At 32.1% G+C, this 12,853-nt stretch overlaps 1 protein-coding gene across 1 annotated transcript; it reads left to right on the forward strand.

Moving 5' to 3' along the window:
- Window positions 1-996: 996 nt before the first annotated feature.
- Window positions 997-7,603, forward strand: LOC130951290 (uncharacterized). Its single transcript, XM_057879944.1, has 14 exons — window positions 997-1,149; window positions 2,015-2,360; window positions 2,675-2,849; window positions 3,122-3,205; window positions 3,294-3,535; window positions 3,655-3,874; window positions 4,702-4,781; window positions 4,899-4,983; window positions 5,505-5,636; window positions 5,726-5,839; window positions 5,952-5,999; window positions 6,370-6,454; window positions 6,723-6,779; window positions 6,989-7,603. The coding sequence occupies exons 2-14, from the start codon at window positions 2,140-2,142 to the stop codon at window positions 7,087-7,089; spliced, it is 1,644 nt and encodes a 547-aa protein (XP_057735927.1). The 5' UTR covers window positions 997-1,149; window positions 2,015-2,139; the 3' UTR covers window positions 7,090-7,603.
- The last annotated feature ends 5,250 nt before the right edge of the window (window positions 7,604-12,853 follow it).

A 12,853-nucleotide genomic window follows, 5' to 3' on the forward strand; every position in this document is an offset into this window, starting at 1 on the left:
TGATGTGTGTCAATATCATACTCTTTAATTTGGATAACAAATTTGTTCTTCGAGTTTGCAGCAGTGCAAGACTCTCACACTTAAATATAACCCAGTTATCACTGTTTTTTATCTGATAATTAGGATACACCATCACAACAAAAAAATCACTTTCACTAGACATTTTTGCTAAGTTTTTGAAAAAAAAATGGAAAAGAAAAAAGATTGAGAAGTTTTGTGAGGAATATCAACAGTTTGCTGATCTTTTTATAGCTGGTTGGTTTTTGTTATAGTGTATCTCTTTTACTGTGTAAACGTTTTAATTTAGAATGTATCTGTAAACGAGATAGGTCTAACCCGCTATTTCTCACATAATTCGTGCGCAAACGTGATGCGCTGATATGTGTTTGTACTTTATCTCATTTACACGATAAACGAGATAAGTAATGTAATGTAAATCGATAAATACTTACCAAATTTCGTGTATCAATAATTAAAATGTTTATTTTATTTATTTAAAAAAATTCCCCATTCATTCCCCTATTTATTAAATTTTTTTAAATAAAAAATAAATATTTTAATTACTGATACATATATGTAAAGTATAAACGTGATACATTGCAAACAAGATTAAAAATCGTGTTATAATATAGGGCCTATCATTTTTTTTCTCTCCAACATTGAAAAGAAAATGGAGAGAAAACTAATGTTTTTCTCTCTACTTCCAATACTACCTTTCACTTTTTTAATATATTTTATAATATAGAGATAAAATTGTCTTTTTATAACATTTTTTTTATTCTTATTTTTTTTCATCCAAACACATCTAAAGAAAATAAAAATCTACTCTATTTCTTTCCTTTTTTTTTCTTTTCTTTCTATTTCTTTCCTTCCAACCAAACATAGCCTAAACGAGATAAATAAAATGATGTAAATCGGTAAATATTCACTAAATTAAGTGTATCTGTAATTAAAACATTTATTTTATTTATTTAGAAAAACCCAATGAATGGGGCATGAGAAATTGAGAATGATGAATCTGCCAAGTGGTCCTTTCTCTTTCTTTCTCCAACGCAACGCTTTCTTCATACCGATAATCTCGGGTCCTTCAGTTGTCTCTCTCTCACTCCCTTCACTCTCACAACACCTTCAGATTCGTTTTAATTTCAGGTCTCTTTCTCTCACTCTTTTCCTTTTTCAATCCAAATTTCAAGTTAGTTTCTTACCCACATGTTTCTGCAATTGCTGCTTGATTAATCGGTTCTGATTTCGATTTTTCATTGATGGTGTCCTCAATTTTGGATTTTGTTTTCTGGGTTTGTGAATGGCTGGTTTGAACATGTCTGAACTGCAGTCAAAGTCGATTCTTTGTCCCGCTTTAATTAACTTTTTGAGTTTGATGGGGTCACTGTGGTTGTTCAAAATTGCTTTTTGACAATGTTTCTGCATACCCATTTGAGTGATTTGACTTGCACTTTGTGAAGTTAACTGAGCTAGTAGATGAGTGTGTGGGAAACTGGGAATCATGGTTTTGGATTCCAAGGTTCATACTTTACACGGTTTTTGGGCAATGTTGAAATTCACATTAGGTTCAATTCTGAATTTCGGATATTAAGCTGTTTTCAATTGAATTTTTTTCCATTAGTTTTGAGGTCTTATTTTGTTGCATTGCGAGGATCTTATTGAATTGTTTTGCATTCTGTGAATTTGGTGGATCAAGGTAGATTGTTCTGGTTTTGTTGAGTTTAGATTTTTTTTTATTATTCCTAGTACTTCAGTTGAATTGGATTAGTTATAACTGACCTTTTCTCCTTTGTATTGTATACGTTATTCTAATACCAAATGAGCATTTAAATTTCTGTTTGTTTTATTTGCATTTGTCAGTATCCACTTGTTGCTTCTGGTCTAACGATTATAGATTTTTATTTTGTTATTTGATATCTTTTATTAAGGTTTAGGGTGTGATCAGCAAAATAATATTTTTAATTCCAATATTTTTGTATATTTATTCTCATTTATTTTCCTGTTTGAACAGGAGTAGGAATTGATGTGAATTGGTGTCTTCTGGCGAGGCATTGGTTCCTTGATTTTTATGGGTGGCAAAAATAGATTATTGGTGAAATAGGCTACACAAGACAGCAGGTTTACGGGGTTTGTAAAATGGATCATACAAGGTGTTGGTTTAATAGGTTCAAGTCAAAAGATAAAGTGCCGTCTACAAAACATAAGGATACTATGAGCACCGGAAAAGAAGGGTCAAGACCTCCAACAAACGAAGAAGCACCTTCCAGTGCAACCAAACAGAGGGTCGCAGCTGCGAAACAGTTCATAGAAAACCATTATAAAAAGCAGATGAAGGATCTGCAGGAGAGGAAGGAACGGTATGTGGACTTTTTAGTTTGAGTCATTTTGATTGTAAGATATGATATTATTGATAATTTTTGACAATTGAACCAATTTGAAGTAGTTATTTTAACAATCTTATATTGTCACAGCTTATTGCTTGAGAAATATAAATGTGTTGAGATTCTTTAATAACGCCCTTGATGATGCTAGATATGTATGGAATCAACTTCTGCAATTTGAAATCTTGATAAGGCCTAAAACGTTGTGTGCATTTGAAAAAAAATTATTTATCATGAAAAAAATTCCTTATAAAGTGAGCAAAATCAAACACATTCATTATTCTTTGCAGACGGAATATGCTTGAAAAGAAATTGGCTGATGCTGAAGTCTCCGAGGAAGAGCAGAACAACCTGCTTAAGTATTTTGAGAAAAAGGAGAGGGAATACATGCGCCTTCAGAGGCATAAGATGGGGGCTGATGATTTTGAACCCCTGACTATGATAGGGAAGGGTGCGTTTGGAGAGGTATAGTTATCTTCATTTAACTCAAATGACTCGAATGATTTGTTTTGTTAGTATCATAATTCTTGGTGATCACATTAATATTCTTCTGGTAAATAAAATGGATTCAATGATGCGTATTGTGGAGACTAGAGATGTTGCTTGAATCCAAAATCTAATCTGATTATTTTCTTTGAGGTTTCAAGAAGTAGTTCTAACTTCCATATTTTTGAGTTTGTTCAGAAATTTTATTTGATGATCTTTTACAACTTTTTTTTTTTAATTATTATTTACAGGTCAGGATCTGCCGTGAGAAAGCAACTGGTCATGTATATGCTATGAAGAAACTCAAGAAATCAGAGATGCTTCGCAGAGGGCAGGTATTGGAAATATCAGGACTTGCTTACCTCAATGAAGTGAATATCGTGTTATCCTTATTTTGCTTATTTCTTTTTAATCCTTTTTAAGGTTGAACATGTTAAAGCCGAGAGGAACTTACTTGCAGAAGTTGACAGCAATTGCATTGTAAAGCTTTATTATTCCTTTCAAGATGAAGAGTACTTATATCTCATCATGGAGTATCTACCTGGTGGTGATATGATGACGCTGCTCATGCGGAAGGATATACTGACAGAAGACGAGGCAAGGTTCTATGTAGGAGAGACTGTCCTTGCTATCGAGTCTATTCATAAACATAATTATATTCATCGGTAAGCTCAAACTGTAAATAATAGTATTATACAATGGGATTTAAACTAATCTTACAGTATTCTTTCTTGATTGTGCATGAATAACCATTTAGTAGTCTGATTCTAAAAATGCATTCCAGGGATATCAAGCCTGACAATTTGCTGCTGGATAGAAATGGTCACATGAAATTATCAGATTTTGGATTATGTAAACCACTAGACTGCAGTAATCTTCAGGAAACGGATTTCTCTATGGGAAATAACAGAAGTGGTGCCCTTCGGAGTGATGGACATCCTGTGGCTCCTAAAAGAACTCAACAAGAGCAACTGCAGCATTGGCAGAAAAATAGGCGAACACTTGTAAGTCACCCACTATACTCGGAGAGACATGAATATTTTGTTGCATATGAACTTGCAGGTTAAGAGTTTTTTTTTCTCACTTATACCGATTTGAGTATTGAGGAACTGATTTTATTTTTTAAGTGAATTTGAATGTCCATTTGAAATTCCAGAGCCATTTTTGGCTAAAAGCCACAAGAGCGACAGTTCTTTCCAAACTACTGTTCGAGGCTTACACAAATGGATCCAAAATATGCTTATATAAGTGTTGGATAATATGTTCTTAAGGCCGCGTCTGTTTGCAGAGACTGGGATTGAGACTGGGAGACTGAAACTCAGTATCATGTTTGGTGGTTAGAGATTGGAACTAAAATTTTAATCATGGGACACAAAATTTCAGTCCCTTTAGTACCTCCAGAAAGTGGGGATACAGGGGACTGAAATTTTTGGGAATAGGGACTGAAACTTTGATAACATTTTATTTTGAAAATACCCTCATTTAACTTTTTCAATTTCAAGTCTACCCCTCTTTGAAAACAAATTAGGGCTCTGTCTTTATATTTATCTTAAACCAAATAAGATACTAAAACATAACTCGGTGTTTTACACCTTAAACTAAACACAATACAAAAACTTAATTAAATCTCTGTCTTTCAGTCTCTGTCTCCTAGTCTCTATCTCTCACTCTTAGTCTCCCTTCCAACCGCAGTTTAATAGTTATTCTTCGTTGTGTGTAAAAATTTTGTAACCTCTTGTTTCTGGCTGTCTTGGCAATTCTTTTTGCTCTGATCATTGTCAAATCAGTATATAAGGCATTTGAAGCTAACTTTTTTTGGTCGATACTCTAGGCCTATTCTACGGTTGGAACACCTGACTATATTGCCCCTGAGGTTTTACTGAAGAAAGGATATGGCATGGAATGTGATTGGTAATACATATAATGTTCCTTTCTATTTTTCCTTTTGAAAAATACCTTAGAGTTCTGTGTTCTTTTCAACCCTATCCCTTTCAATATGTTCTGATATGACTGTGATCATGCTTATAGGTGGTCTCTGGGAGCTATAATGTATGAAATGCTGGTGGGGTATCCACCCTTCTATTCCGATGAACCAATGTTGACTTGTAGAAAGGTAATGTCTGATCTTTTGATGAACTATGATTAACGCTTGAGGTGAATCACATGAGTAGATTGTTGAACTCTGCTAGGTTAATGTGCTCAATTTTAGCTTGAATTGCTATATCAGATGTACTGAAACACATCTTAAGTAGAAGTCACCAATATTCTATGCAACCATGTCCAATTGATTATTGATATTTGCCTCTAAAAGGCTTAGAGGTATTGGCTTTGTTAAGATGCTACAATTGTTGAGTATTGGTTTACCGAGAACAAGTCTTGGAGAAATAATACCTATTTCCTTAATATACCAAACTTGAAAATCACACATTCTATTTCTATGGTGTAGTGCTAAAAAATACTTAAATTTAGTTCTTTCTGTTGCCAATGTTGATGTTGTAATTTAGATGGCACATACTTAATATTTCATAATATATCCATCTTCATTTCCTGTATTCTTCTCCTTTTATGTTGTCTAACACTGATTTATCTTAATCAAATATGATCCTGTTGCATCTCCAATCTTTAAATTTGCAGATAGTAAATTGGAGAACTCATTTAAAATTTCCCGAAGAAGCTAAACTCTCGCCTGAGGCAAAAGATCTTATTAGTCGTCTTCTATGTAATATGGAACAGAGGCTTGGAACCAAAGGAGCCTATGAAATAAAGGTGTTGTGGTCCGTTCTTCTCTAAATTCCATATTTCACTTCACCATATAATCCCACACTAAATAATTGTTTGGTTTTTTTTATTTCCAGGCTCACCCATGGTTCAAAGGTATTGAGTGGGACAAGTTGTACCAAATGAAAGCTGCTTTTATTCCTGAGGTCAATGGTGAATTAGATACTCAAAATTTCGAAAAGTTTGAGGAGGTATTTTATATATATACATGTATAAGTACGCAGAAGACGTTTTGTTTGTTGTTTGTTGTTTGTTATTGTCACTAATGAGTATCGTGCTCTGTTAAATTACTTTGTTGTGTAGTGCGATAACCAAACTCAACCTTCCTCAAAATCAGGACCATGGAGAAAGGTTGGTTCTTTTTTATGGAAATTGTGAATGTGGTTGATCTATAAGAGGTGCTATAGTTGTCAAATTATTAGTGAAACCAATAAATCATGTAGCAAGATATGTAATAATTGATAGGGTAAGAACCTTCAATCAAATTGATTGTGTAAATTTCTATAGGTTAATTATTCGTCTTAGGATAATTTTGTTCGTGTAGCATACTGGCAATAGAGACATTTAGTTTGCAGGTGAATTGATTTACTCAAGATTTGGCGATGGTAACTCCGAGAACTAATACATCTTATTTTGAAAAATCATGGAACATTAATGTGCATGTGGAACATGTACTTGTTCAAATCTGAGTGTAACTCTGACATATTATTATTTGCTGCAGATGCTGTCATCTAAGGACATTAACTTCGTCGGATACACATATAAGAACTATGAAATTGTGAATGATGATCAACTACCTGGAATTGGTTTGTACATTTTTTTTATATATGTATATATCTTTATTGCAATTTTTTTCTCGTTTAATTTTTTACATCTCATTTTTGTCATTTTCTTTACATAATGAAAAAGTTATTCTGTAATGTATTGCTCTAGTTCTAAAGATTTGTTACTTGTTACATTTGCGAATTCAGCGAAACTATGGAGTTTTATGCTTCTATCAGTTTAGTTTCACTTAAACCATGTTTCATATTTTGTGGCTGAACTTGAGTTGGTTATTGCTGCATTTTCTATCAGCTGAGTTGAAGAAGAAGAACACAAAAACTAAAAGGCCATCAATTAGGACCCTATTTGGTAAGAAGAATATATTAATTGTTTTCCTCTTCTGTTGACTTTTTTGTTTCTTCCTTCTCTTTCTATAGTGTGAAAGTATTCTTGGTTTATTATGATCTAATAGTTAAACATCGTCATGCCAAGTAACGGTATTCTGATGCAATTTATCTTAAATTGTGTCGTACTTGTCAATTTGCTAGTTCTTTATTGTGTTCATCACATGATTATAGATGACGAATCAGCTATGGCTGCGAATCAACCTGGCCAAGGGAGCTTCTTAAAACTCTTACCTACTCAACCAGAGGTTCCTGAGAAGAGTGAATACCAATGACCTACCCAACAAGAGGATGGCCATTGAAAATGAAGGTAAGATGGGGTTGAACACTTATCGTTTTTTCCCTTTAATACAAATTTTTTTTGGTTAATTTGGCGTGGATGATAGTTTTGGAGCAAAAAACAGCCCTGAAAGTTTGTGGTTTTTTTTTGGATAGCTGGGATTTTAGGGGAGGGATTTACTGGGGTATTTGATTGTGTAGAGAAAAAGGTATCTTTTTAGGTATATATACCAATCTATATATATTCTTTTACATTTTTGATTGGTGGTGTATTCTTTTGTTCACCATTTATCAAGTTGCAATGTGTTAAATATCCAAGGTATTTTTTTTTTCTTGTAATTTATATACCGTTCAAGTGCACACCCTCTTTTAGTGCCATGTAGAGATTCATTAGTTTGTATGGTAATATTTTCTTTGTTTGAATCCATAGTTCCTAATTTTTACTGCCCAAATCCGTGTTCTTCAATTTACATTTTAGGTGGTGTTTCTTGATTGTAAGCTATTTTTTATATATGGATGATATTATATTTGATAATATTAATATTTTGTTGAATTATTAAATTGAATATCTTTGTAAACATGAAATCGACCTTACAATTTGACTATGTCGGATCAAAATATCTTTGTAGTATCACTTTTATAACTTGTACTATGTACAAATGTGTTTAGTCACGTGAATCAAAGAAAATTTATAAAAGTTTGAAGCATCTATAAATCTATTTTTATTTTTGTTAGTATGACATTTTTTATGGCAAATTTCATCTCCTCAGATTAGGCAAGATTTTAAGGGTACTCAAGATTGTTAAATTGTAATGGGAAGGAAATAAATTCAATACTTTGTATACCAACTAAGGATTTAATGATTTTGAGAGAATACCTAATTTGGTGTCTAAAATTGAACGAGTTACTTTAGTGTAGGAATTTTTTAATGACCAATTAAATTTCCCATCGCAAAAAATGTGGCTCTCGTTAGTTTTGGTAAATATTGTTAATGGAAATGATTTGATTGATGTTTACTAATTTTGATTTAATTAAATTTTATAATCAGTTTCGGACGCTACGTTGAATGAAATTAAAAGTTGTCTATATCAACTAGATGCTATGGTACCAAAATGACACTTGATTGTCTACATTAGTATACATAAATAGATGTGAAACGAAAGTAGTTTTTTTTTTCTTTTTACTGTATTTTCTGGTTCGATAGATTAATGACTACTCTGGTGTGAATTGAAGTTTTATTTAAGGATTTGTCTTTGACTAATAAATTGTTGCATGCATAAAGTTAAATTCGAATTTTCGACACTTAAGTGAACGAGTGAGTTAATTATTCTGTCAACTCAAGATAGTTGAAATGAAAATTTAGTTAGAGACTAACAAGAGTTATATTTCTGAAATTGACTTATCTAACCAACTTTAGGTTAAAAAGACAATCACTTCATGTGGGGCTAGGGTTCCAAAGAAATGACAAAGATCCTAAAGAAGTTGATACCAATTAGTTCTCTAACAGTAACCTGGCACAACCATGAGGAGGAAACACTAGACTGTAACTAGACCAATCCCTAAAATTATGAAAATGATTTGTCAACCAATAACTATTCTATTGTACCCTTCTATATTAGCATTAGTTACAAAATTTCTTCACATTAATTGACCAATGGACTCCACCAAAGACAACACAAGGATTCATTTACATGTTACTCAGCAATAAGGGAATCTTCTTCCACTCAAAAAATATGCACTTCCTAATTTTTAATTTAAAAGGCAATTATTTGATGGAGCATGACAAATTTGAGAACTACTATATATAAATATCTGACCGTTAGTCAACTTCAAGGGAAACCTAAAACAAATAAGATAATTGCTACTTTATCTATCCATAGAATATATAAAAAATAATATTTTTTGTTTGGTTCTAATATGTTTTTGTGCGTACCTTTTATTTATTTACTAGTACTGGTAGATAGTTTTTTATTTTAATCCTATTGGTTTCAACTTCTGTGAATATAAAGTAATATTCAATTTGGCAAAATAATAATACAAAACTACAGTAATCACAAACAGCAAAAAGTGACTTAACAGTTAGCATGTACCGACACTAACACAGACACCGGATATATCGACATACAAATTTTAAAATTTTATAAGATGCAGAGACATGTATACATATACAATATAAAATATTTTTAAATAAATTGAAATAATATTTTTATATTTTATTGATAGTAAAATATAAATTAATTTTTTAAATTATTTTTAATATTTTATTTTAATTATATCAAGTATTTAAAATATTTTTTGTTTTAATAAATAATAATATATATTATATCTAAATTTATTTCAAAAATATATGTTAAGAATAAGATTGGACACGCTGATACGTGATGGTATTTAAGTGTGTCTAAATATATCCGGAAAAAAATTTTTATTTTTTATTAATACACGGTTGGATACAGTAGATACACGTATCGAACGAATATCGGCGAGTGCTGTGTCCAAAATGTGTCCGACATATAGATACGGCAACTCAGCAAAGTATCCGTGTTTCCTAACTTAAAAGTTAAAACCACTGGCGCATGTATAGTGTTCTTAAGCTGCTAGTTATAAAAAATAAATGTGTCTAACTACTACATATTTTAATATCGATAATAGATAGTATAGAATATGAAACATTTCAAGTGCACTGGGAGCACTGGTGCACCAATTATTTTAATAGTTGATTTTAATTAATATATAACAATTGATATACCGATATTCTTGGTACACTTAAAATATTTTCTATAGAATATAGATACAAATTAACAATTGTTAAAATTAAATAAAGTTCTATCACAGTATCCCTTCTCTGTTCTTTTAGCAAAGATATTAAAATAGTTAAAAAACAGTTATAATTACTATTTTATTTTTTATTTTTTATTTTTTTGTCTAAATATTCAAATATGTAACTTTTCATCTTTCAACTATGAAAAGGACCTGGAGATATGAAAAGTAATAGTTCCACAAATTAAAGTACCATCCCAACATTCAAAAGAACATGTTCCTTAATTAGCTGCCTGTCAAAAGATACATGTGCAACTCAAAAATAAATAGACCGTAGTAGATATGTTTCTTAGATATTAAACATTATGCGTATATTAAACCTCTAAAAATAAATATCAGTAAATTTACCTTATATCAAAAAATAAAACAAAAATAGTATATTATGTTATGATAAATATTGGATGTTTTTATCGATCCGGGACTGGGAGAAATAGCAAATTGAAAAACTATAAGTAAATGGTCAAATTAGTTTCTAAAAGATTACTCTTTTTTTAAATTAATTTTAAAAGATTTTTTAATTAAATTCGTCTTTTAAAGATTTTAAATTAGTCATGTTAGTCCTTTCGTTATTTTTTTTAATAGTGTCAAAATTTGGAATATGCTAACATAACACGTTTAAGTGACACCTCAGTACGCACCTAAAAATTTTAATTGACTATAAACATAATAACTTTATGAAATTAGATCAAATTAAAATTTAATTGAGGGAAGAACTTAAGGCATTGAAATCCCTTAATTTGGAATTGATTTGATCTAATTTCATAAACTAATAATGTTGTTTTGTCGATTTTTAGCAAATCGATGGTGGTTCGATATCTAGTGGTCTAGGAGCGAAACTTACTCCTCTTTGCAGGTACCAATTTTCTAAAAGTGCATCAAAGAGTTTTCGATTAGATGGCGTTTGAGATAAAAGATAAAATAAAATTTGAAAATTGATAAAACAAATAGATGAATAAAGTTTTCAAAAAGAAAATGTATTGAAAATGGAAAAGTTTGCGTTGAAACTTAAAAAAAAACAATAAAATGCCTTTGATTGAGTCAAGGGGTTCTGACATGAAAATTAAAGGGTGCAGAAATGTAAATTGGACATTGAAAGTAAAGAACACTTGAAAGATAAATTTGCTTGAAAGATAAAGTCTACAAGAAAATAAATTGAAAGAAGACAATGTGGAAGAAACCCTACAGAAAAATGACTCGATCGCAGACTCAGAAATTCTCTAGGGATGTGAGTGTGCTTGAGTGTTTTTTTGAGTTAAAGTTCCAACTTTTATTCCCTAAAACTTTTTAGTATTTATAATATACTTTTGGTAACTGACAATAATTACAATTAATTACAAAATCATAGCCTTGAATGCATATCCCTTGGTAACCGTTCCCGCTTCTTTGTCTATAGACGTTACCCATGATTTCCTCGCGTGATGAACGCCTTTAGCTTCTCCACTACCATAACTGCTCGATCCACTTATTTGAATATCTTATTCGATTACTTATCTCGAATATCTATCCAGTTAGACCCGTCCGATTTAATAAAGCATTTCTAAATCGAACCCGTATCGAGTATCTCCAATTAATACCTGTGCGTGCATCCTTTTGACAAATGCTTATATTTTTTACTGCTTCTCTGCTTCGAATCAACGCACCTTAATCGAAAATATTTTTCGATTAACAAATTGCCCCCTTGAATTAATATGTTTGCTTTCGATAACATCATAAGAAGATGAAACACTTAATCCAACTTCAAATTTCAATTTTTAAATAAGTAATAATTACCATTTAACTTCCCATTAATACTGACCCACTCGACACATTTTCCGAGACTTGCACTTTCTCTTTCTTCCACTTCGCCTTCTTCACAAAGTTACCTATTTTCGCATTCCTTTTGTAATAACGGCTATAGTAATCCTTTTAAATTCAACATTTCTCGAACCTTTGGTCTCTAAATTTTTCATGTCTCAAGCTCTCTTGCATAACCTTCAAGCTTTCAAAACCTCCTTTTTCGTTGTTTTGCAATGGCTGCTTCTTCCTCTCATGCTGCTGCTCAAGACAAAGGTAAAGGTCTTGCAGTAGCACCACCAGCACCACTATCCCTTCATATACTGAATCAAGTCAACGATGAAGTCATTGACGATCTTCAACTTCATATTAATGATACTAGGATATTGATCCCTTTCACAGTGGGTGCAGATACTCATTGTTTCCTCAAACCGGTTGAATCCCTAGAAAGTGTGAACAAGAAACTTCTTTTTTTCCCTAGTGTTGAGGGGGAAGATTTGTTGATTAACCAGGCCCTCAATATTTCTTTCTTCATTAATAAAAAACTTTTCAAGAATAAGCCAAAGATTAATCCTCGAGGATTCGACTTCACGACTTAGTATCAGTGCCTTGCACCCACAAAAAATGCTGACTGGGGGGCTTTAGGGATACAGGAACTACTAAGGCTCTCCCATTTCTTACCTGCAACGCTCCCTTGGATGATTAGAGCTTTGAATTATTTTTGGAACAGGACAACCAACAACTTCCATCTCCCTTGTGGAATGGTTGGTATGTCTCTTTTAAACGTAGCCGCTATCACAGGGCTTCCGATAAGTCCTCCAAATTGTACTCCTGACATGCAGCCTGAGCGCCGATACAATGTTACCTTAACCAATTTTTATAGTGATTTCATTGCTCATAACATGGGTGGAGAAGGCACTGAGATTACAAATGATGAGTACGTAGCCTTCTTGTTTTATTGGCTGAATGCAATCATTTTCTGTTCTCGAAGCATTCAAATGTCAAAACTATTTCTTCCCTTGGCTGCTCAGCTTCACGAAGGAAAGGCTCTTAATTTGGCCAAACTTCTTCTAGGACATATTTTCGAAGAGCTTGGTCAATTTGTCCACTATCTCCAAGATAACAATATAATCAGTACAGGAGGCCCTCTCTGGCTTCTCCAATTATGGC

This window comes from Arachis stenosperma, chromosome 9 (assembly GCF_014773155.1).
Source record: "Arachis stenosperma cultivar V10309 chromosome 9, arast.V10309.gnm1.PFL2, whole genome shotgun sequence".
Taxonomy (NCBI): domain Eukaryota; kingdom Viridiplantae; phylum Streptophyta; class Magnoliopsida; order Fabales; family Fabaceae; genus Arachis; species Arachis stenosperma.

What these genes read in the sequence shown, in the direction of transcription:
- LOC130951290 (XM_057879944.1), top strand. Translation starts at nt 2,140, where the DNA reads ATGGATCATACAAGGTGTTGGTTTAATAGGTTCAAGTCAAAAGATAAA. An exon ending in CTGCAGGAGAGGAAGGAACG is followed by an intron (nt 2,361 to 2,674) that starts GTATGTGGACTT and finishes TATTCTTTGCAG; the next exon opens with ACGGAATATGCTTGAAAAGA. An exon ending in ATCAATTAGGACCCTATTTG is followed by an intron (nt 6,780 to 6,988) that starts GTAAGAAGAATA and finishes ACATGATTATAG; the next exon opens with ATGACGAATCAGCTATGGCT.